The sequence below is a fragment of the Herpailurus yagouaroundi genome, unplaced genomic scaffold (assembly GCF_014898765.1).
Source record: "Herpailurus yagouaroundi ecotype Mexico unplaced genomic scaffold, PumYag 28, whole genome shotgun sequence".
Lineage (NCBI taxonomy): Eukaryota > Metazoa > Chordata > Mammalia > Carnivora > Felidae > Herpailurus > Herpailurus yagouaroundi.
Genome location: NW_024412376.1, coordinates 14580203 through 14604149, shown reverse-complemented (window position 1 = coordinate 14604149; position 23947 = coordinate 14580203). Strand labels below are relative to the sequence as shown.

The following is a 23947-nucleotide window of genomic DNA, read 5'->3' as shown; positions in this document are numbered from 1 at the left end:
ACTCATGAGCAGTGTGACCTTGGGAGTACTACCCAGGCTCTTTTGTGTCTGGGTTTCTTCCTCTGTACGTGGCATGGTAATAGTCCTACCTTCTTGGGTTATCACAGCGTCTGACGTTATCAGAAGCGTCAAAACATGGCAAAGGGATGGCCAGGGATTCAAAGGGTGGGAGGGAAGAACGAATACCAGCACAAGGGATTTTTAGGGCACTGAAACTACATATGATAGTGTGATACATATAGTGATACATATCATTTATGCATGTATCTAAACCCATAGAACACAACACAAAGAGTGAATCCTAATAATGTATTAATGTAAACTATGGGCTTTAGTTAATAATAACGTGTCGATTTGTTTCATCAGTTGTAACAAACGTACCACACTATTGCAAGATGTTAGTAACAGGGAAAATTGAGGGGTGGGGTGAGGGGTAGATGGGCATTCTTTGTACTTTCCGTGTATTTTTCAGTAAACCTAAAAGCTCAAAAAAAACTACAATAATAAATCTATTTCATAATAATCTATTATAATAAATCTATTCTAAATAAAACAAAAAATAAACAGCGAGCCGCCTGAGCGGTGCGAAGCCTTGAACGGTTTTGGTGTTACCATCGCCTGATCATCTGCGCATCGTTAATGCGCCTGGTCCCGAGACTGGAGCCTGGGGCGCTCCCTCCTCTCTCTGCGTGCACCCAGCACCTTTGTAGCTACCGCCGTCGGAGCAAAGCATCCCGGAGGCCAGGATTGCTGAGGTGAGGGCGCCACCTGCTGGCCCTGCTCAAGTCTCCCCTAAAGGCAATGACCGTGGAGTCTTCTTCGGTGTTGTCCTTGGAGCTGCGAGTCCCTTGCTGCGCCACTCATGCAAACCACCTATGTCATGTAGCGATGTCCAGGCTTGTCACCAGTAACGACACGGCAAAGGTCAGATCTTGTGACTTTATTACAGAAGAGTCCCAAAGTGCTGGAGTGCAGTCTAGGTCAGAGCTACCTGCCCAGAGCCGAAGCAGGTGGACACTTCTCGGAGCGGACATCTCGGGGGACCCAGTACTGCTTCTGGGGTAGTAGAGAGGGAGCCGCGCCGGGGCGCGGTCCGCACAGGTGGGAGCAGCGCGATTCCTAGCCACTTGCCGCGGACTTCTCGCTTTGGGCGCCAGCACAGGGGAGTCTTACAACGATGCCAAACACTTAACGGTGTGCCAGGCGCTATTCTGAACATCTTACTGGGGTTAACTAATGTAATCCTCTTGAGGAACATAAGGAGGTAGGTACTATTATGGTTCTCCCCCGCTGTACAAATGAAAGAGTGGAGGCACAGAGAGGCTAAATAACTTGCCCAAGGTCACACAGCCCAAGAAGGGTGGGACTGCGATGGGATCTCCGGAGTCCATGCTGCGTGACCCACCTGTGTGGCTGCCTCTCTCCTTCTCTCATCTAGAAACGGGACTATCATTTCCTCCCTGCCCTTCCAGTCGGCCTGGGGCTGGGGTAAGAGCCTCGAGGTGAACACGCCTCGTCAGTTCTACAGGTTGGGCCGGGGGGGGGGGGGGGGGGGGCCGAGCCGTCTCCGGGCCCTTCCGCCGCTGGCCAGACCCGTGTCCTCGAGCCGGGCCTAGGGCTGGAGCTCGTACTGCCCTTCGGTGGCCGTGTGGAAGTCCTCGAGCACCGACTGCAGGAACTCGAAGGTGGGCCGCTCCTCCGGCCGGCTCCGCCAGCACTCGGTGATGACACCGTGGTACAGCTGTGGCGGGCACGTGTCGGGGCGCGGCATGCGGTAGCCGCGCTCCAGGCAGCGGATGACCTCGGGGTTGCTCATTCCTGCGGAGGAGATGGAGAGCGAGGCTGAGGGCGGGGCCGAGGTGAGGCGCACAGACCGGCGTCCCCTCCCTGGCAGGTCACCTGGCTGTCTGGCTAGTGCCACCCCTAAACATCCCTCTATTCACTTTTCATCGCTTGGAGGACAGCTGGAGAGGAGGCTGTGGGGCCGGTCCTCCGGGTGGGGAACCCTGCCTTGCTTAGCTGGGACTTCCCCGCCGCGGCCCAAGCCCATCACTCACTGGGAAGGCACTTCATGACGGCGCACCAGCCTGCTCAGGGACACGGCTCTTCGGCAGGCGGCTAAGCTGCCCACGCCCCCCAGACATGGGACAGGGAGACTGGGAGATTTCACAGTCAGGAGAGGGCTTTGGGGAATCCACCCAAGGTGGAAGGCCAAGGGGGAGACGACCTGCCCCCAACGGAGAACAAACCAATTCAGGGTAAACTTGAGTTCAGACCCTGACCTGTCCTTACTTCCAGGGTTCGGAGGCTCACTGACCTCTGCTGACCAAAGGGCATGCGGCCCCGTTGCCAGAAGCAACGTTGAGGAAGGAGGTGGAACCTCCGTCCCCAGAGTGACATGCATGGGTCTCTGTTCGGACAGCGGGACTCCATTCTGGCACGTGTGTGGGCAGCGCCAGGCACTAAGCATGGGATATCTGTCATCACAGCCATTTCAGGACAGCAGGGAGCCCACCTAGTCCCTACAGGATGAAGCCACCTACCTGGGTAGGGTACACGCCCGTAAGTGACGATTTCCATCAGGAGGATTCCAAATGACCACACGTCTGCTTTGATGGTGAACACCCCGAAATGGATGGCCTCTGGGGCAGTCCACTTGATGGGGAACTTGGCACCTGTGAGAAAAGCCATGAACAGCTTTGTGAGGCCATGGCTGACTGTCCCTATGCACCTGCTCCCTCCCCTTGGCAGGGCTTGGACCACTGTATGCAACGGAGATGCTCCCAGAGAGCCACTAAGCCCCACTAGGACACATGGCCAGGCACGTGCAGACACTACTAGGGCTCCATAGCTCAGAGGGACAACGTGACACAAATGCCACCTCCATCACCCCAATTGGGTCATTGCCCAGTGGGCTTCAGAGGGCCACCAACATGTGTTTCCACCTGGGACAGAAGAGTCATTCTCCGCCTCATGTGTTTAACCACAGGAATCACGGCTTGGGCAAATCCCCTTAACTCGTCCCTGCCTCAGTTAATCCCTTCCTGCCAAATGGAAACGATGACGGATGACTCATGTCCCACCTGGGGTCCCAGTGAGGAGGGGATTCCAATCCTGCTGTCCCAGGAAGCCCTGTGGACGGCTGCAGCCCTGGTCAGCATTCAGAGTAAACTGCACAGCTCAGCCCTGGATTTCCCCTTACCTCGCCTCGCTTTCTTGGTCTCTCCAGCCAGCTTGAAGCTTCCTCAGCTGACGAGCCCTATTGATCCTTCTCCCGTGCCAACTGATTAACATGCTCAGCTAATATTGCTTGCTTGCCAGCTTACTTGATCGATGTATTGGGCCGTTTCAAGTCCCCTTGGGAAGAGAAGCCCCACCTCGGGTATACTAAGGAACTAAAGCAGAGTGCTCTGTGGGAACCCTAATTCAGCTATAAGCGTTTGCTGCTTTTCCAAAGTGTGTTCTGCGAAAAGCTAGTTCTGTGGGGCATTGACAGAAAAAGTATCTCGGGCTCCAATTCGTTTGGGAGCGACCAGGCGAAGCCCACGTACGCCATTCCTTTGCTGCAAGACTTCTCAGGGCCTTTCGTATGTTGGTGCGCATCAGGAATCTCTGAAGGAGGCCTGGATGGACCATGCAGCATCTCCAAACCTCCTTGACCCAAAACCATTCCTCTTAGTGCCCTGCAGAGCGCCTCTAGGGAAACGCTGATCTAGGTGGGTGTAAGGCCAGAACTGTGAAAACCACAAAGCTTCTCAGATCTCTTCACACAAGGCTCTGCCCTGTAGCAATGAGGAGAAGTCCAAGGGGGTTTAGGGAGGTGGGGAAAGTAAGGCCCAAGGTCTCCCTGTAGATGGGGGCTCTCCTCACCTTCTTGGACAGTGTATTCACTGTCAATGATGCGGGCCAGGCCAAAGTCAGCGATTTTGCAGCACAGGGACTCAGACACCAGGATGTTGGCCGCCCTCAGGTCGCGGTGGATTGAATTCATTTGCTCGATATACGCCATTCCTTCAGCAATCTGAGGGAACAGGTCACACAGTGAAAGACAGCAGAGGGACCTCCGTGCGAGGATGGAGCCCACCCAGCGTCCCCTGCACAGCCCCTGTCAGCAGAGGAAGGACCCTGTCTGGAAGGCCAGCCTTCATCCTCTCACAGCCTGGAAGGGGCAGGAACGCTTGGGAGTGTGTGTCGGGCTTGTTGGTAGGTGCATAGAGGGTGGTTCTGCTGCTGGGGAAGGAGCAGCTCCCTGAGTGGAGACGGAAAATGGCTTCAACCACTCCTCCGTTAGACAAGCCAAAAACTCCAGCCGCCTAAAAGCCCAGCAAAGCATATCTGCTGGTGTCAGAGCCAGAGAGACCTGAACCCCCACCCACTTCTCTCTCCTTGCAAGTGTCTGCAGGGGAGGAAGATAGCAGCATGAAAGCGGGAGAAAATGAAGGTCTCTCAGGGGGCAGGGGAAGAGGACAGGGAAGGAGGGAAGGGAAGGGTCTCATCTCCTTGCCACGCTGGACTCCCTGTTCCTGGAGCGGCGAGCCCTGGATTGGAGTCCTTGACCTCCAGCCCCGGAAGGTTGCTTAAACTCTCTGAGGGGTCACTGTTCTGACTAAGAATTGAGCGAAGGGGGCTCCAGGGTACGGAGTTGAGGTGAGCATTAGGTGGCCAAGGCCCTAACCCAGCACCGCCCGAGGCAGGCGCTCAGAGCGTACGCAGAATCCCAGTGGCACCCAGGCAGTTTCTGTTTCTGTCCCCGATCGCCAGCTCTGGGCCAGGACTAGCTGCTTGAGTTGCTCGTGTGTCTTTTAGTGGAGGACACTCATTCGGGTTTTATCCACGGTGCTCCCAGTTGACGGATGAAGACACTGAGACTAGAATGCCGGTTTCCCTCCTCAGACCTGCTATCGCCAGGAAGCCAGCACTGGAATTTATCCCACTTCTCCCTATGTGTCTGTTTGCATTGGTTTATTCGTGAAGCCATTCACTTATTTATTCTTTTGCTAAATCATTCCATCAATATACATTTATTGGTATGGTTCTGGCCAGGGGGCTGTGAAGCTGAATACCAAATGCCTGGTATCTAGACAGCATTTACTGGTACTCATCCCATTAACAAATATGTATTCAGCAGTACCAGAAATGATTTTTTTTAAAAAGGTTGAGAAGGACCCAGATGTGCTTTCGAGGAGAAGACTATACGGCGCTCAATGCCAACAGAAACGCGTGCACCAAGTGCTCTGTGCCACTTTCCCGTCCAGGGAAATTTAATTTAATTTAATTTAACTTAAGTCTTGAACACCGATCAGGAGTTTGCCAGATGAGTTTGCCACTGATCAGGAGAATGCCAGGGTTCTGCCCAGGCATTCTGAGCAGAGGGGGAGCCTGAGCTCACAGGTGTGACAGCACGTTTGGGACCTTGGTGACTCTGCCAAGTAGGGCACGTGGGTGGTGGTTGTAGGGGAGGTTTGAATTACATCCTGCAAAGCAAGAAAAGGAGTGCCCAGAAGGGTAGTGTGTGTGTGCACGCACGCATGGTGAGGCGCTAGCATGATGAGAATGTGGTTAGAAGCCGTTTACCTGGAAGGTTCTGATTTTCTGGTTTCCTAACCCTTAGATTCTTGGCCACATCTAGGTCTAAATGCAGGTGGCTTTTCATATCCTTCGTCCCTTAGTGATCCAAGATTTCTCCAGGGATTGAGAAAGAGACAGAAGAGAGCGAGAAAAGGAAAAGAAAGAAAGAAAAGGGGTGGACAGGTTTATCACTGTTATGTGGTTTGAAACTGGTTAGCAGCGTGAATTTTCCGAGACCACTCACCAGCTGGCTCAAACCCATCTGTGCTTACCTCAGTGGAAAAAGGGCATCGTGACATCAGTTCCTGAACTGATACTAACAGCAGATAATACCAGATAAGGTGGAGATGGGGCGGTGTGGGGTGAGGGGGAGGTTTCCTTTCTGTAGCCGGATGTGTGTGTGTGTGTGTGTGTGTGTGTGTGTGTGTGTGTTTATGTGTCTCACAGGCTGACCACAGACCAGAACTTTTCTGCTGAGGGTCCCAGTTTTAACAGACATACACACTCAGGGCCACCAGATGTGTTTTCCTGCCAGTTAGAACCCTCAGCTAACTGAGGAATCCTCGGGGAGGAAAGATGCCTCCTCTCCGTTTTACTCTTCACTTCATGAAGTCTGGATTGTGATTCACCTGCTGTAGAAGGCATTTCTGGGCACCATCAGAGGAAGAAGTGAGGTAACAGCAAAACATCTGCCTACAGTGTTAAATGGGATTCATGTGAACGGATGGGCTTCCCACACCATCCATTCTCCCTCTCTAGTAATAGGACTCACCTCATCCCATCCTGGCTGCCCAGAGTAGAGATTACATTTCCCAAGCTCCCTTGCAGCCTAGGTGTGGCCAGGTGACATGGTTGGGGGGGGAAGAGGAGGGTGTTAAAGCAAGTATAGTAGGTGACTTCAGGGACACGTCTCTACAGGGAACATGGTGGGCTTTCTTCCCCCTTACTTCTTCCTGCCTGCCGAGGAGAGGACAAGATGATGAAGTGTGAACAGCCGTCTTGGACAATAAGATGACATATGCTAAGTACCCAGCAGGTGGAAGAATCGTGTGGCTTTGAGGGGCAGACCCACCTACCTGCCCCAGACTGCCCACCTCTGGATGTTTATGCATGTAAACCATTATTGCTTTGGGTTTTCTGTCCTTCACAGCCCAACTTAAATTTAATGGATACAACCTCTAAATAGCTGACTTTGTTAAGCCATAGGGCACAGAGGAGAGGGCCTTGGGTCCTGGGTCCTTTGGGGCATCATGACTCTCGGGAGCTGCTGCCCTCGGTAGCTCACAAACCTGGGCTGACATGTCGATCAGTCTCGGGAGGGACAGTCGGCTACCTTCATCTGTCTTCAGGAAATCCAGTAAGCATCCTACGGAAAGAGATGTGGCATCTGCCCTTCTGCAAAATGATCCAAACCTGGCTGTGCCAGCCTCTCCCAAGCGTGGAATGCTCCCCACCTGGTGTCAGGAAGTACGGGGCGCCCTGTCAGATCTCTAGTACGTCAAAAGGAACCCACCCATCGCTTCAGAGTGCTTTCTTCTTTACAGAAATTCTACCCACAGTCCTCATAACACCCCAGGGGGCAGCAAATGTATTCCCAGCTGCTCAGAGGAGGTTGGGTTTCATCCAGGTTCGGGATCACCCAGCCAGGGAACCAGGTACGGAACCTGCTCTTTGACTGTAAGTTCAGTGCTTCCTCCTCACGTGACTTTCCAAAGTGTCTCCTTGCCCCCTTCATCCCTTGTTGGTAGAGATTCTGCCTCCGAGGACCAAGGGGGCAAGAAAATGCGAATGGAGAGACCTGTCCCTGGGGTTTGGTGCAGGAGACCAATGCAGCTCCTCTTTGGCATCTAAGAGCTGGGAGGGACGGTCACCTGAGGTGGGGCTGAGAGGTGAGCAGGGGAGCCATCGTACTCCCAGCTCAATGTGGGGTCCCCTTCACGACGATTTCTAAGGAACTGTGTTATCATGGCACCTTAGGATCCTATAGGAAGCAATGGGCAATCAGGATCACAGGAAGGGTAGGAAGGAGGTCACAGGCTGAGGCCCGACCCCTGGCCCACTGACCTATGAAACCTTGACCCCACCATGGACCTCAATGGCCAGCTGGACCAATTTCTCTTTTCATCCATGTCAAATGCTCATATGGTTGTCAAAGGTCCCACGCCTAGTAAGTGGCAGAACTGGGACCAGAACCCATGTCTGGATGCCCGGCTCGCTACTCTTTGCGATGCTGTGTCCTCCCGAGTGGGCATCAAACAGTGCTGGGCACAGAAGATGCCCTCCAAAAGTGTGGATTGAAGTGCTCCTGAATGGAGGACACAGTTCTGTAAGAACCACTGACCCATCTTGTATCTGATCATCTGCCCTCCTGCTCCCCAGGCACACGGAACAGAGTGGACGTTGGCTAATTGCTCCAGCCCGTGGCCGAGTGATCCCCCATGGAGATCCCTCGCCGGCAGACCCACTGTGGCACACCAGCCTCACCCCTGTCCACCCCTCCCCACCCCTGAGGGATGCAGCCCTACGCAGGGCACCACCTCTGGCCATGTACTCGGTCACGATGTAAATGGGTTCCTTGGTGACCACGGCGTAGAGACGAACAAGCCTCTCATGCTGGAGAGTTTTCATCAGGTTGGCCTCACCCAGGAAGGCCTCCGGAGACATGGTCCCCTCCTTTAGAGTCTTGATGGCCACTTTCACGGTGTTTTGGTAATAACCTGAGCACCGGTAGGGGAGAGAATAAAGAAGCCATTCAGAAGACCCAGAGGTTGTGGAAGGCGATCCCTTAACCAAAATGTACATAAGCTTCCAGGATCCCTCCTCATTCTACAGGTGCAGGACTGAGGCCAGAGCTGTCCCCCTAGGAAGAAGCCCTGGGCTAGAATGTACAGCTTCGGAGGGTGAGCTGGCTTATTTGACAGGATGCCAGCCTGTCTCAGCCTCTCGAGCTCAACTGGAACCTCAGGCAGTTAACCTCAAGAACTTACCTTGCCTGGGAGGGGACCGTTTTACCTTTGCCCCGAGGGATAAAATAAAACATGGTCTTTTATAGTCTGATAGTGCCCATGGTGAACAGGGGAGTGATCATCAACTATACACACAGGAACCTGAAAGTTAAGTGACTTGGCCAGAGTCACACAGCCACAAACAGTGGCTTGGTCTATTATCAGACCCCTGGAGCCCCTGGTTCACTGCTTACTATGTTTAACAGGTCATTTCTGTCTGGCAAACCAAAGCTAAGAGGAGATAGCCTTATGTTCAAGTTCACACACCTGTCAATTGCAAGCTAGCCCTGGACAGTGAAGAGTGAGTGAGGGAACCAACCAAGGTTTTGGGAGAGCTGGATTCTATTCCTGCTGCATCATCACAGTGTCCTGAGGGGAAGTGACTTCAATGTCCTAGCCTGCCATTCATTATCTCATCTGTAAAATGGGTATCATGGCCTCTGTCCCTCTCCCGAACAAATGTTTTGGGGAAGCATGATGAACTGTGCGTATCTTGAGCCTTCTGTGCTTCGGGACACAGGGCAGGGAGAGAGAGGCTTCTGGCTGCCACATACTCACCCATCCAGACTTCGCCAAATTGCCCAGACCCGAGTTTCCTGACCAGCTTGAGAGACTGCCGGGGGATTTCCCATTCATCTTGGACCCACAGGTCTTGGGAAGCCAGGCTGACACAGGGTTGGGTGAGCCTCTGGCATAAGCCATCCCCTTTCTCTGCATTAGGGAAGAAGAGATGGGGCTGGAGGTTACCAGAGCAGCCAGATCACATGTCTCCCTTGGGGACCATGTCCTTCCCAGCTGTGTCCCCCTCTCATTTTTGCCAACTATACTCCCCTTTCCAAGTACACATGTGCACGGGCACACACATACTACACACACACTCAGCTATTTGCATTCATTTTGTATAAAGTGAGGCATGCTATCATTAACCTGCTCTCTCTAAGATTGAAAATACTTGTTATTCTCCAAGTGGTCACATGCTGAGCCAGGAGAGGGAATTAAGGACATAGACTTTGAGTCATTATGTTGACATTTGTCCAGCCTTGGGATAATCCACCCCCCCCCAAGATGGCACCAGTGAGTCACATGATCGTGAGATCTTAGTGATAGATACAAGGGGTCCTCTACTCCCCACCCCCACCACATCCTCTTCTCTTACGAGAATAATGTTGCACCAAAGCCTGGAGAGTGGGGAAGGTGATGCGGGGGGAGATGTAATAGCCCCCTTCATCCAGGGAGCGGATCTTGTAGTGTTTGATCACCTCCCCCTGGGTGGTCACATCCTTCACAGTCAAAGAAAAGGCACCTAGACGGGTAATAGAGATACACGAATGAGAAGTAAGGCATACAGAGGGAAAATCAGGATTGGGATTTGGGCTTCATTTCACTGCCACTGGAAATTCTGCTCCCCTTCCACCATAAGTTACTTTTTCTTTCACTTCAATCTCAACCCTCCAAAAAACCTTTACTATGATCTCCACCCAACTCTGACCTTGATATTCCTCCCCCAATTTCCTAAAATTCAGTCATGGGATCACAGAACTCTGGAGCAGACAGGATATTCTCCCAGCAAACACGATGTCCCTCACATGGGCCCCTGGTCATTCGGGGACACTTTGCCATGGACTACTGAGAAATGTAGAGTTATTGGAGGGACTAGGGGGTTGATTGATTCATTGATTCATTCGTTCATTCATTCTAGCTGAAAAGGCTGACCTTACCTCCACAAGCAATAGCAAATCCCAACCTTGAAGCACTCATGTTTGTGGAGGAGAACATAAGCAGCTATTTACTGGAGTTCTGTACAAATTTATACACACACCTATGCATTTTGTCGTGTACAAGGGGTAGCAGGTGCTAAAAGTTAAGAACAATTTAGGAAGCAAGAGTTCCCCATGGAGAAACTTCCTTTCACAAACTTGGTGTTTTTATAAAATGCCTCTGTCCAGCTCTCCGGGTCCCACACCTGCCACTCTTATGCAGAAGATGAGGAAACTGAGGCCAAGAAGGGGAATGCTGTTTGCTCCTGGTCACTCTGCTGGTTAGCAGCAGGCTTCAGGGCTCCCGATCCTCCCTGAGGACGTGTTTACCGCAAGCAATACCACTCTGCCCCGCCAGGTGTCAGGCTCGGACACCTCTTTTTCCGGTGTGGACCCTTGATTTTTCACTGTGCTGTTTCCATCTCAAACCCCCTTTCCCTCTCATCTCCCTTAGGTATCACACCTCTCATCACCTACTTGCAAAAGGATGCAAGATGTGTGCACACCTTGCCGCTGCTAAGCCCATTCTCTGCCCATGACACCAGCCCCAGCCCGAGTGCTGCAAACGGTCTCCCCCATGCCCCTTGGTAAGTGCAACTGTGCCCCAGTATCTAAAAACCCAGAGAGTGGCTCTAGTAAGTTCATTTATCCTCGCGTCACCCTAGCAAGGAAAAGGGTCTTTCTCCTCATTTTGTCAGCTGCACCCTGTGTAGGCTGCATCATAAGTAGCCAAGGAGACCCTGCTTTCATCCACATAGGACTGCTCTCCAAGCTCGTGATTTGGGGCCTCCCTCTTGCCCTGGTTCATCCAACAGCCTGCCCCTGGTATCTTTTGACAGCTCAGTGTTCTTCTTAAAGGGGACCTCCAGATCCAATCAGCTTCCGGTTCAGGCTTCTTAGAGATTGAGATTTCCTTTTTTTTTTTTTTTAAAGTTTATTTATTGAGAGAGAGAAAGAGAGAGAGTGTGTGGGCCCTGAGTGTGGAGGAGGGGCAGAGAGAGAAGGAGAGAGGGATTCCCAAGCAGGCTCCATGCTCTGTGCAGAGCCAGACACGGGGCTCGATCTCACGACCGTGAGATCATGACCTGAGCCAAAATAAGGAATTGGATGCTCAACCGACTGAGCCACCCAGGTGCCCCCAGAGATTGAGATTTCTTAACACTGGCAGAACTGCCTGCCTTCAGACAGGGAAACTAGTTGGTCCTCATACAGATATGAATAAACTGAGGCTTGAGAGGTTAAGGGACGTCCTGGAGGCCACAAGGGGCTAGAGTTCACTTCCCTTGCTTCTGAGGGCAGCATTCCTTCCCTGTCTGGCATCCTCTGGCTGTGGCTTTCAGATGCACTTGTTTTGGAGTTCTGAGAAGTATGTGTACCTGTGTGTGTGTGTGTGTGTGTGTGTGTGTGTGTACGTGTGTGGGGGTGGTGATGCTGGGATGGTCCTCAGCTCCAGCTCTATCTGGCCAATTTCCAGCTTAGACTAGTGTGGACAAGGACAGGAGGGGATACCCCTACCTTTGGAGAACCCCCTCCTCCGTACTGAGGTCATGAGTCCCTTTCTCTCCACTGGGCACCTTAGCAATAGGAAATGATTAAAACATCATTTCCAGGGTGAAATGACACGATTCTGGAGCTTGCTTCAACATAATAGGGATGGGTGGGGATATACGTGAAGTAAGATTGGCTGAGTGATCATTTGTTGAAACTGAGTGTTGGGTACCAAGGCTTCCATTATACTATTTTCTCTGCTTCTGTATATGTTCGAAATATTCTACAACCACAAAACATTATGTCATCTCCAGTGATTTCCATATTGTTTTTTGATCATAGGTGCTTTGCTGTTAAAATGGAATAGTGGCAATATCTTAATGTGTGTGTGTGTGTGTGTGTGTGTGTGTGTGTATAATTTAATGCATCCATTGGTGCATTTCCAGAAATTCTGCACAGAGCACCCAACTTACCAATGCACCCCTCCTTCTCCTCAACCTGACCCTGACTCCCTTTTTTTTTTAAAGTTTGTTTATTTATTTTGAGAGAGAGAGAGAGAGAGAGGCAGAGAGAGAGGGGGAGATAGAATCCCAAGCAGGCTCCACACCATCAGCGTGGAGTCACATGTGGGGCTCAAACTCACAGAAGCATGAGATCATGACCTGAGCTGAAACCAAGAGTCGGACACTTAACAGACTGAGCCCCCCAGGCACCCCAGCCCTGACCTTTTGAAGGGCTGGGAGGCCTAGGGATCGCCCCTGAGCCTCACAGGGTGTAATGAGCATCTCTCTTTGTCTAGCTTTTGCGGCTCTGGTGCTTTCACTCGCCGCATTTCTCAAGCCATGAATGGAGCTGAGGGATGAGTCCGGGGTGGGGATGGGGGGTGGAGGGGCTCCTACTACCCAAACCTATCTATTCTCATTGCCCAACCACAGGGTATCCACTAACAATCCAGCCATCCTCTCTCGTCCTCCTCCTCTGATGTCACTGTCACCACCTCCTTTCTCTCTAGTTAAAAATTGGCCACGAGGACGTCATAGGTCCCTATGTGCCGTATCCTGATAAACAAATGATTACTTTACACATCTTGGGAAATTCCCTTCCATCACCCAGGTTAGGCCAGCTTGACACATTTTAGAGCCGTTTTTTCTTTTTAAAATTTTTAAATGTTTACTCATTTTTGGGAAAGAGAGACAGAGAGAAAAAGAGAGAGAGAGGATGTGGGGGAAGGTCAGAGAGACAATCCGAAGTGGGGTTTTCCAGTGACAGCAGCGCCCAATGTGGGGCTCAAACTCACAAACCATGAGATCATGACCTGAGCCAAAGTCGGATGCTAAATCGACGGAGCCACTCAGGCGCCCCACATTTTAGAGTTTTTGACGCCTCTTAGATGAGTTGGGATCTGAGCTTTGTTCACTGTAGGCCTCATGTGAGTCACTTCCTCCCTTAGGGACTCATTTTCCTCATCTTCCAAATGGGGGTATTGGCTCAGCACCCCAAAGATGGCAGACATGTACCAGGAAGCATATATATATTAAGGTTCAGAGCAACATGTTCACAACAGCCCCAAAGTGGAAACAACACATGTCTACCAACATTAAAAAGGAGGAATAGCTTATGGAATATTAACATGCTGGATTCTGGAGAGCAGCGAAAGTGAACAGACTATTGCCATACTCAACAACATGAGTGGACCTGTTATGGGCTGAATTGTGACCCCCCCACCCCCACCCCCGAATTCTTACGTTGAACTCCTAACCTCCAGTACTCAGAATGTGACTATATTTGGAGATGGGATCTTTAAAGGGGTGACTACGAGGCCATTGGGGGATTCTAATCCAATATGATTGGTGTCCTTGTAAGAAGAAGAGATTAGGACACCGACTGAGGAAAGACCAGGTGAGGACACAGGGACAAGAGGACCATCTACAAGCCAAGGAAGGAGGCCTCGGAAGAAATCAGTCCTGCTGACATCTTGATCCTGGACCTCTGGCCTCCATCCCTGTAGACAGTACATTTAGGTTGTTTAAGCCTCCCAGCCTCTGGTACTTTGTTATAGCAGCCTGGCAAATTAATAACGAATCTCACGATGCCAAGTGCAAGGAACAAGACACACACACAAAAAAATAGTACTATTCCACTCTCATAGAGTTGAAGAACAGATGAAACATGGATGGTAAAACTGTAAGGAAAACCAAGGAAGGATTTCCCCAAAGGTTGAGATAGCAGTGACCTCTCTGGGGGGGCGGGGGGAGGGTTGTTGAATACAGAAGGGGCACAAGTGGAGCAGTGAGAGGGGTTATGGATGTCTGGAATGTTCTCTCTCTTGTGGTTACACAGGCATTTACTTATTACGACTCTGTATGTATAATTATGGACTCATCTATGATTTATGCAATTTTTATATGTTCTATATTTTATAACAAAAGGAGCTTTAAGATGGAAAGAAGGAGAGAAAATTAAATGAAAGACAACGAGAAAGCCCAGTGGCCTGCGGATGGTGGCAGAATTGTGTCTCTCAGTCAGCGGGTTTGAATCCACGAGTGCTCCCAGTTCTCCACAATGGCCACCCCCTTCCTTCATCTCCAGCCACAGGCCATTCTGCAAACTTATGTTATCTTCCAAGCTCCTGGAAGTGTCTGTGGTCACAGCGTTCGGCTGAGATTATCTCTAAGGAGTCTCAGCTCTCAAATCCTTTGATTCCAAATGTGGCTCTGGGTTGTGCCCCTTCTTCAGACCCCACCAGCCTCAGCACCCCCGCTGAGCCAAAGATGGTGCGCAGTGGCCCTGGGTGGAGACAGCTCTCCAACTGCACCTCCTACTTGCACCCTGTACATTTCCAGCCTGGCCAAGGGACACCTGTTGGCACTGAAGCCTCCACTCAACTACTAGGCGCTAGATGGGCTGTCCAGGCAGGGCCTGAACTGGAAGGGAGACCAGAGGCCTGGAAGCCACTGGGCTCTCCTGGCTGGTGTCTCCCTCCCGTCCTTCCCTCCCAGACATAGCCTCAGGTCGGGGTTCCCGGGGACCACACAAGAAGGCCATGCTGGGCGCCATGCTTACCTTTGTTGGTTTCACTCTCTCTGATAAGAAAGGAGCCCGCCTTATTGATTGGAGCCAGAAGCTGCCTCTCAGCATCTTTCCGGCTAATTGATCTAAAGAACCACCTGAAAAAGGAAGGCAGACAAACCTCAGAGGCTGGTCATGCTCCGCAGAATATTCTTTTTCAAACCTCCCTCCTAAGCCGTATGCCTCACCCCGAGAAATAAAATAGTGTCCTACTGTTTTCGACTTAACCATGAACTAATAACACTCCTCACATCTTGATTCATGAAAATGCCCCTTGGTCCCTGTGCCTCTCTTTTCTTCTCACTTCCCATCAGGGGATGGACTTACTATTTTCTTGAAATGAGAACGTTTTGGGGGGTGCCTTTTGTTAATTCTATTCTGGGAAAATGCACCCAACCACCATCCCTTAAAGGACATCTTGAGGTACCTGGGTGGCTCAGCCAGTTGAGCGTCCGACTTCGGCTCAGGTCATGATTTCACAGCTTGTGGGTTTGAGCCCCGCATCAGGCTCTGTGCTGACAGCTCAGAGCCTGGAGCCTGCCTCAGATTCTGTGTCTCCCTCTCTCTCTCTGCCCCACCCCCATTTGCTTTCTATTTCTCTCTCTCTCTTAAAAATAAATAAACATTTAAAACGTTTTTTCTAAAAAGCACACCCTCCTCAAGGTCAAGTCTCTGAATTAGACAAAGTGCTGAGACTCTCAGAGCACAGATTCCTGCCGTGTTCCTCTCAAGCTTGGACCAGTCAATGTGGAAGTAAGTGCCCATGGTCCCACACCTTTACAGCTTTCTCAGTCCTTGGGCAGAGTCAGGCTGTGGGTACTGTTTGCTCAGTGCGTGCTGTGTGAGGGAATGAATGACTGAGGCCCTGACTGGCTGAGGTAGACCTTCCTGGTGTCGTGTGGAAGTAGGTTATGAGGACATTGGGGAGCACTGCCCTCTGTAACCCAATTCTGAATGAGGTCACCACTCTGTGAGCCCCCGTGAGGTCTGAGCTCCTGAGTCCTGCCCACTGGAGGCTTTGGAGGAGAAGTGCTGATCACTGTGCCTTGATGTTAGCTTTGCGAGGCCATGGACCAGGAAAGGGGCCAGGAAAGGTCCCATTTCACAGATGGGAAAAGTGTGCTCAGCACGGCGGGGTGGCTCCCTGAGCACCAGACACCAGACAACACCAGACACTCAAGATGACCTGAGGGTCATCTTGAATGGTGGACAAGTCTTCCCCAACAATCCCAATTCCCTTTCCCTTTCCTGTCCCCTCTATTCTGGGCTCACAGAGGTTCTCTTTTCACCTCTTTTGGCCCCCTCCCTGCCCAGCAACCCCCAGAGCAGCAGCAGCAGCAGCAAGCAAGCCTCTGCTTTTGAAGGGCCTTCCGATGGTCCACCTACTTTTCCACCTCCAGGGTCTCTACTCGGGCCACAAAGTTGCTGGGCACGTAGCCTTCTCTTCCTGTGATGAGAGACCTGGCCAACCACCAGTCTCCAACTCTACGGAGGAAGAGGAAAAACAAAAATGAGATCGTGGCTGCTGCGGGCCTCTCCTAGGGGGCAGCCCCCAGCCCTCGGCCCGGGCCCCCCCCCCCCACCCCAGCAGGATCTCATCCCAGAGGCGGAGGATTCAGAGGGCTGGTGAGAGGGAATCTGGGCAAGTTGCTCAGGGAGGGGTTGCTAACTTGCCGAGCATCAGGCCGGCCCAGGGAGGAAGGAGATGGTGCGGCTTGTCCACACGGCCTGGCCACCCCAGAGGGCCCCTGTCTTCCCTGAGTAGCCTTCCTCTGGATTAATGGGACAGAGGAAGAATTTAGTGAGTTGGGACTGGACGGGAAAGCCAAAAGCAGGAGGAGAGCTGTTCAGAGGAGGAGCCGGGCTCCCTGCAGCGTAGACCCCGAAGGCCCGGGTTTTCGTGCTTTTGGTTCAAGGCCATTGCAGAACTTCAAGAACAAAAGCAGACCCCCAGGGCTCCACAGGACAAGCCAGATGTTCGAGAGAGAACCGGCTTTGGAGGAGTTTCTGAGAAGGAAGCCTGGAAATAAAGCTGATTTCATGAGTGGAATCCTGTGTGAGATCTTGTCCAGCAAGGGAGACACACAAAGCTGTGGTGGAGCAGCTAGGCAAGCACTGTCAGAGGGCTGCATGGAGGAGGTGATGTTAGCAGTGGGTTTTGAAGGAAGAGTAGGCTTTTGGCAGTGGAGCAGGGGATAGAGAATGGAAACCACCACATGAGGCAGACTTTGGAATGGTAGCTAGAAGGAAGACGATTGGGTCAAGTTAAAAAAAAAAAAAGTGGGTGACTGGGCTGGGGCAGGGCAATGGAGAAGATCCTCTGGACGCAGCCATGGAGGGTGTGGGTGTGGGTGGGGAGGTGGACGGTGGGGTGGGAGTCCTGCCATGACAGGGAGCCACCGAGGCCTCTGACCACAGGACAGCCTTCCAGAAACTTACTCCTTTAATATCTGTAGCTTCTCCCCCTTCAGCATTTGCAGGTCCCTGTCATTCACTGAGGTGTAGTCATACTGGGCCACCACGAAATGCTCCTCTAGAGTGAACAAGGAAGAGATGGGCACCCCCCCCCCCGGGCCCACCAGGTAAGTCGGTGCAATGGGCCATCTCTGGCTGCTAAGGGGTCAGGATGAGGCAGGGACATAGGGGAGGCTGTGGTGAGCTTTCTTGCTCACCGGTGCAGCACAGGCAATTCCTGTCCGGCAGATTGACCTCCTGACCTTGCTGCTGGGAACAAGGAAAGGGCTGCCCCTCAGAGCCCATCCTGGCTTCTCTTCTGCTCTCCACATAGGAGCCTTAAGGCCTGGACAGGGTACGGTCTAAGGGAAAGGACAACCCAAAGATCTAGGGAGATTGGCCACATGGGTCTGATGGCTGCAGTCCCAAGTCTGGAAACGAGTGTTGGCTGATTCCTTATTGCCTCAGAGAACATGAGCTTCCCTACTCTTCCTCTTCCCCACCTGCCCCTTCCCACCTCTTTTCCAAAGAGGGTAGTGGTCTTGGAACATGGCCACTGTAACCTTGACCTGTAACCATGCCCAATGCCCTGTCCCAGTGCTCTTGGCAGGCAGTCTCTCTGACTTGCCAGTGGTTCCTGGAATGGACATTCAAATGACCACTGCTAGTGAGGAGGGCTTTTCTGCAAAGCTCCAGGGAGCCAAGACCCGCCTGGAAAAGGTCAGCTGGAGACTACCTCGTTTACCTGGGAGTAGATCACCCAGCTTTGTCACCAATGTGTGGTGTGACATTGGGCTCATCACCTCCCCATGGTGGGAAGAGGCAGTTGGAATAGATGACAGTGGCCCCCTCCAGTCCTGAGATTCAAGTTATTGCACCAAAGGCAGTTCATTTATTTTTCGCCCCCTGAGATTCCTTACTGGAGATATGAAGTTCCCGGCAGGAAGTGAAGGGTAAACCCTGGTAATTAATGGTGAATCATGGTAATTAATCATGATCCCCAGTAGGATAGGATGAGGAACACCAAGTAGGAGAACTAATCTCTGTTTAGCATTTTGCTCATGAGTTTGACAGACTCTGAGCTCTTTCAGGGAAGGAGGCACGTCTTACTCAGTTCTACAGTTTCTCCAGGACTCGAACCCGGCCAGTCTCTGGGTACTTACTATTTGCTCTGTGTGTGCTGTGTGAGGGAATGAGTGACTGAGGCCCTGACAGAGCTCTTGGTGCCATGTGGAAGTGGGCTGTAAGTGCCTGTAAGCTGATTCTGAATGAAGCTACATCCTGTGAGTGCTCCCAAGGTCCAGAGCCCTGACCCAGGAAGGCCAAGGTCACTCATTATAGGACCCCCAACTGTCCTATCCATCAGAGTGGAAGTAGAGACTGGGGGTGAGGGAGGATGGTGTGAGTGGTCAGAAGGTCAGCAGTGGCCTTGAATAGTGGGGAAGAAGTGGGAAAAAAGATGGTGATGGGACGCCTGGGTGGCTCAGTTGGCTGAGCGTCCGACTTTGGCTCAGGTCATGATCTTGAGGTCTGTGAGTTCGAGCCCTGCGTCGGGCTCTGTGCCGACAGCTCATAGCCTGGAGTCTGCTTCAGATTCTGTGTCTCCCTCTTTCTCTGCCTCTATCATCTATCATCTATCTATCTATCTATCAATCATCTATCTATCTATCTATCTATCTATCATCTATCTATCTATCCATCTATCTCTATCTCTATCTCTCGGAGGAAAAAAAAAAGATGGTGCTTCCATTCACAGAATAGACTGAGGGCAGGAGGGAAGACGCAGACCTATTATGGGCCCTCGCCCTTTGAGTTAGGAGTTAGAATCTTTGAAAACTTAGGTTTGTTTGTATGCCATTTGTATTTACTGTAATGCTTTTTCTTTTTGTCCCATTTATAGTCTGTAAAGTCCTTTTTTAAAGAAAACCCACCCAGGCTCAGATACAGGAACTGGTGCTTGGTTCCTGGAGAGGCCCCTACGGGCAGGTGAAGACTGGGGCAGAGCTGTGCCCGGCTCAGCACCCCCAGCCCCAGCCTCCTTTCTGACCCTAGAAGGCCCACCCAGTCCTTTCCAGGAAGTGGCCCCCTACTGGGCCCCTGTGTTGACTGCTCATGGTCGGGAGGGGAAGATGGCTTGTGGAGCCTCAGCTTCCAAAGCAGCCCCTTCTTACCTTGGTCTGGGTGCATGTCCGGAGGTGAAGGAGCCAGGTGGTTAAACAGGACCTGAAGTAGAGACACAGGAACGCTGCATTAGTTCAGCCCCGAGGCCTGGGCAGGCCTGGTGTGGCAGGAAGGTTGCTGGGCCCGGCAGCTGGGTGGTCTTAGGGGTGCTGCTGTCAGCAGGAGGTTGCACAGGTAAATTGTGCACACGGTGCCACCAGTCTCAAGTACCACTGCCATCTCACACAGTCCCTGGACCGTACACAGGGTTAGAGGAGGAGGGTGTGGGGGCGCCAGCTTATTCATGTTAGGATTCACTCTGTCTCTCTCTGCCCTTCCCCTGCTCGTTCTCCCTCTCTCACTCTCAAAATAAATAAATAAACATTTAAACAAGAAAGAAAACACAAACACATAACATAAATAACACCGAGAAAAAGGGTCTGGCGGCAGGAGCTCTGGAGTGCGAACTCTGGGTATCCTTGGCGAGTGGGATGATGAGTTATTTACAATTTTTCTCCATAATTAGTATATATTATGTGACTTTTTAAAGTAAAAAACATTCCAGGTTCTATTACTTATTAGCATAAGTAATATGCTAATATTACTCTATGTAATCTGAGTTTACCCCGCCATCATTCATTCATTCAACAAACATTTCATTGTTCTGTGCCAAGCCCTGGATTACGTTGGGACACAGATAAAATGCCTAGTGGTCTAAGAAATGAGATTAGCAATCCCCACCCTTCATCAGGTCACTGTTGGAGTAAAGTGATGACCATCTGAATGTGCTCCTCGAGGCAGAGAGCAAGAAAGCAGGTTCCAGGCATGACTCACCGCTGCCCAAACCAAAAAGGAGTAGGGGGCTAGGTGGGGGAAGGGGGTGTCACAAACAATCATCTAAAAACGCACTTTTGGAACGTAGTAGCCTCCGTGCAAGGGTGCTAAACGCTTTGTAAACAAGACAGAACTGCATCACCAGCTCCAGGAAGGGGACAATGACTTCCAGGAGCTTCTGGGTGGGAATGGGGCAGCAGATGTTGCTAAACGCCCCAGACCCTTTCCCACCACACCCTCCTCTCAAGCTGACCTTTTTGATTTCTTTTTCTCTTCAAGGCTCCCCTTGCGAAATGAAAACTGGGTAAGAATTATTGGAAACTAACCCGATCCTGTGTAAAGGTAATATATAATGGGATTGCACAGTTGTATAATACATGTACTGTTGCATCCCTGTCAGAAAGGCACTTTCATTATACCCATTTTACAGATGCAGAAACTGAGGCATGGGGGAGTTAAGTAACCTGCTTCAAAGTACACAGCAAATCCATGTAAACACTGGCAATCTGGAATGTTCCACTATCTTGCCACACCAACATGAGGTGGGTGCCACGTTTTGGTGGCAGTGACAGGGGGCTGATTTGTCAGAGCCCTGAATTCTCTAGAGGTGGCTCTGCGCTGGCTGGAAACAAGCAGCAGCCCCCAGGGAGCCGCCCTTGCTCCCTGCTCTTCTTCCTCCCCCTCCCTCCCCAGCTGGGAACAGCCATCACTCACCAGGGGAGGCAGTGGTGGGGGATCTTTGCTCTGGGTGCTGACCTTCACAGGGCTCCAGAGGCCCTTACCTTTCTCCTTCACCTGCTTTTTGCTGCTCACCACTCCCATCCTGTCGGAGAGCACACAGCAGATTGGTGATGTGAGTAGGTCTTCAGAGCCTCAGTACAGAAGAGCTCCCCCAACTCCTTCCAGGTGGCCAATTAGAAAGGCGGGGCGGAAGTGGGAGGGGCAGTGGAGGCCAAAATCAGAACATGAAGCCAGTAAGCGGTTGGGCAGGCTAAGTTTGCATCCATCTTTTTTTCCCAGAGCAGGAAGAAGTAGACCAGAGAGGACAAATGACTGGGTTTAGGACAGAGATCATCCAGGTCTGAGCGAACTGCCAGAAACTGCTGGGGTGAGCCCTAGTGCCTTGGGGATAGGAACCATCTAGAAAGAGTCTGACCAACGTGCCTGATGGTCCGGGTTTAGCCTTCATTTTGCCACTGGCTGTATTACTTGGGAAGGTCAAGTTCCTCTCTTGGTCCATGTTAGGACATGTCTGAGGTTCTTTCCCACTCAGATTTTCAGATGAGATGCTATAAATTCAGGGCACACTGATGGTATAGGCGTCTGAGGCCAACAGCGTCTTCTCAGTAATATCAGAGAGTCTTCCATAAGTGAGAGAGATCGGCCAAGATTTTTCTTGGGTAAAGGATCATAGAGTTATAGAAGTGGGAAAGATGCCAGAGACCACAGCCGACACCACCACATCAGCACCGCCCTCATTCCAGGGGCAGCTATTAGGAAGGACTTACTCTTGAACTTCACAAAGCCTATCTCATGTCATCCTTTTAACTCTAAAGTAAGTGTAAGTAGGCATCATCCCTGTCCCAGAACTGAGCTTTGAGGTGTTAAATAGCTGGTTCTTGGTCAAACCAGTAACCAACCAAGAGCCAACTGTGGACCCCTGGCTGACCCCAGACCACTACAGTCCACCTCACACCTGGCCCATCCCCAAGACACAGACATTTATAGAGGAAAGGACCTTGAGTCCCTGTTCTTGTCGGAAGGGCCATGTGGTTGATGGAGAGTTCCTGACTGTTTTCGCATGTGTTCATATTTCATCGATTCCGGGATGCACCTTTTTTCACTCAACATCTCTTGAAACTGCATTGTGTTTTACACCCGACGATGATTCATAAAGTAAATAGCAGCATCCTTTTTCCCTCTCTTTTAGTGATACATAGAATAAATGTTAGTCTTCCAAACAGCGGTGTCTTAGATTTACTGAAACGCAGTGATGTTTTCTTCTAGAAAGTTGAAAGCACATGTCTCATATTAATTCTCCTCAAACTCATCTTGAAAAAAAGGAAGACTGGAGTAATTCTAAATATAGGAGAGAGATCCCCAATAACAAATAATCCATAATTTGTTTTTTGAGCGTGCTTTGCGTACAAAACATGTAATACTTCACATTTGTAAAGAACAGCACTTCTCTGTATTCAAGTAGTTTCTTTATGTCAGTTCGCATAAACCTTAGCAGTAAATGAAATGCCAAAGTTACAGGCCAACATTTTACTTTTCAGAGATTTCTTGTTATCAGAATTTTGGAAAAGGGATTATGGATTTCTGTTAAGAATTGATACTGAATCTTATCAGGTACCCTATTTAGTGTCTTTTAATATGATCGTTTTCTTTAATTTGTTGATGTAATAAATTATGTTGATAAATTTTCTGCTACTGAAATCCTTGTGTTCTGAAATAAAAGCTATTTGTTTACAGTTCATTAGTCTTTTAGATATGTGGATAGATCCTATTTGCTAATGTTTTATTTCAAATGAAAATCAATTATTCCCAAGTGGGGTCTGTCTATGAGGAGTTAACATTAAGATGATGCTGACTTTGTAATATTAGGGGGTTCTCCATCTTTCTTCCTATGGCTTTGAATCATTGAATAACACTGAGACTCTCTGTTCTTTAAAGGCTGGATAGAACTCAGCCAGTAAGTCATCTGTTCTGGGGTCCTTTTTTTTTTTTTTTTTTTTTAATGTTTATTCAGTTTTGAGACAGAGAGAAACAGAGAATGAGCAGGGGAGGGACAGAGAGAGAGGGAGATACAGAATCCAAAGCAGGCTCCATGCTCTGAGCCATCAGCACAGAGCCCAACGTGGGGTTCAAACTCACGAGCTGTGAGATCACGACATGAAGTCAGATGCTTAACCAACTGAACCACCCAGGTACCCTGCTCTGAAGTCCTTTTAAAAAGTAGATCTTTAATTTAAGAAACAAAACAGATGAACATAGGGAAAGGGCAGGAAAAATAAAGATAAAAACCTAAAGAGAGGCAAACCATAAAAGACTCTTAAATATAGAAGACAAACTGAGGGTTGATGGAGGCAGGGTGATGGGCATTGAGGAGGGCACTTGTTGGGATGACCACTGGGTGTTGCATGAAAGAGATGAATGACTCAGTTCTCCTGAAACCAATACTACACGGTATGTTAACTAACTTGAATTTAAATTAAAAAATAGGGGCGCCTGGGTGGCGCAGTCGGTTAAGCGTCCGACTTCAGCCAGGTCACGATCTCGCGGTCTGTGAGTTCGAGCCCCACGTCAGGCTCTGGGCTGATGGCTCAGAGCCTGGAGCCTGTTTCCGATTCTGTGTCTCCCTCTCTCTCTGCCCCTCCCCCGTTCATGCTCTGTCTCTCTCTGTCCCAAAAATAAATAAACGTTGAAAAAAAAATTAAAAAAAAAATTAAAAAATAAATAAGTAAAATCTTCAAAAAGAAAAAAATGTAAAATAAATTTAAAAAGTTAAAGAAAACCAAAAAGTAGATCTTCTAGTGCATTTCCAATTCTTCTACAGGAATTTGTTGGTTCCCATTTTTCCTCCTCTTTGCACCATTTTGATGATTATAT

The 23947-nt window shown here is 50.4% G+C and overlaps 1 protein-coding gene across 4 annotated transcripts in view; it reads right to left on the bottom strand.

The window, feature by feature from the left end:
• Positions 1 to 925: 925 nt before the first annotated feature.
• Positions 926 to 23947, bottom strand: part of BLK (BLK proto-oncogene, Src family tyrosine kinase) — a 79331-nt gene continuing 56309 nt past the window's right edge. For 3 of the 4 annotated variants that reach the window (XM_040469902.1, XM_040469920.1, XM_040469911.1), the window contains exons 2-13: positions 21050 to 21158; positions 19513 to 19564; positions 17327 to 17420; positions 16274 to 16372; positions 14882 to 14985; positions 9730 to 9876; positions 9132 to 9284; positions 8106 to 8285; positions 6858 to 6934; positions 3871 to 4021; positions 2544 to 2675; positions 926 to 1818 (exon numbers count right to left, since the gene is read on the bottom strand). In XM_040469902.1, the coding sequence (XP_040325836.1) occupies positions 1613 to 1818; positions 2544 to 2675; positions 3871 to 4021; positions 6858 to 6934; positions 8106 to 8285; positions 9132 to 9284; positions 9730 to 9876; positions 14882 to 14985; positions 16274 to 16372; positions 17327 to 17420; positions 19513 to 19564; positions 21050 to 21157 (1503 nt within the window). In that variant the 5' untranslated portion in view covers position 21158 and the 3' untranslated portion in view covers positions 926 to 1612. Of the gene's footprint in view, positions 1819 to 2543; positions 2676 to 3870; positions 4022 to 6857; positions 6935 to 8105; positions 8286 to 9131; positions 9285 to 9729; positions 9877 to 14881; positions 14986 to 16273; positions 16373 to 17326; positions 17421 to 19512; positions 19565 to 21049; positions 21159 to 22073; positions 22574 to 23947 lie in introns of those variants that run through there. The other variant, XM_040469894.1, reaches the window with a different exon arrangement.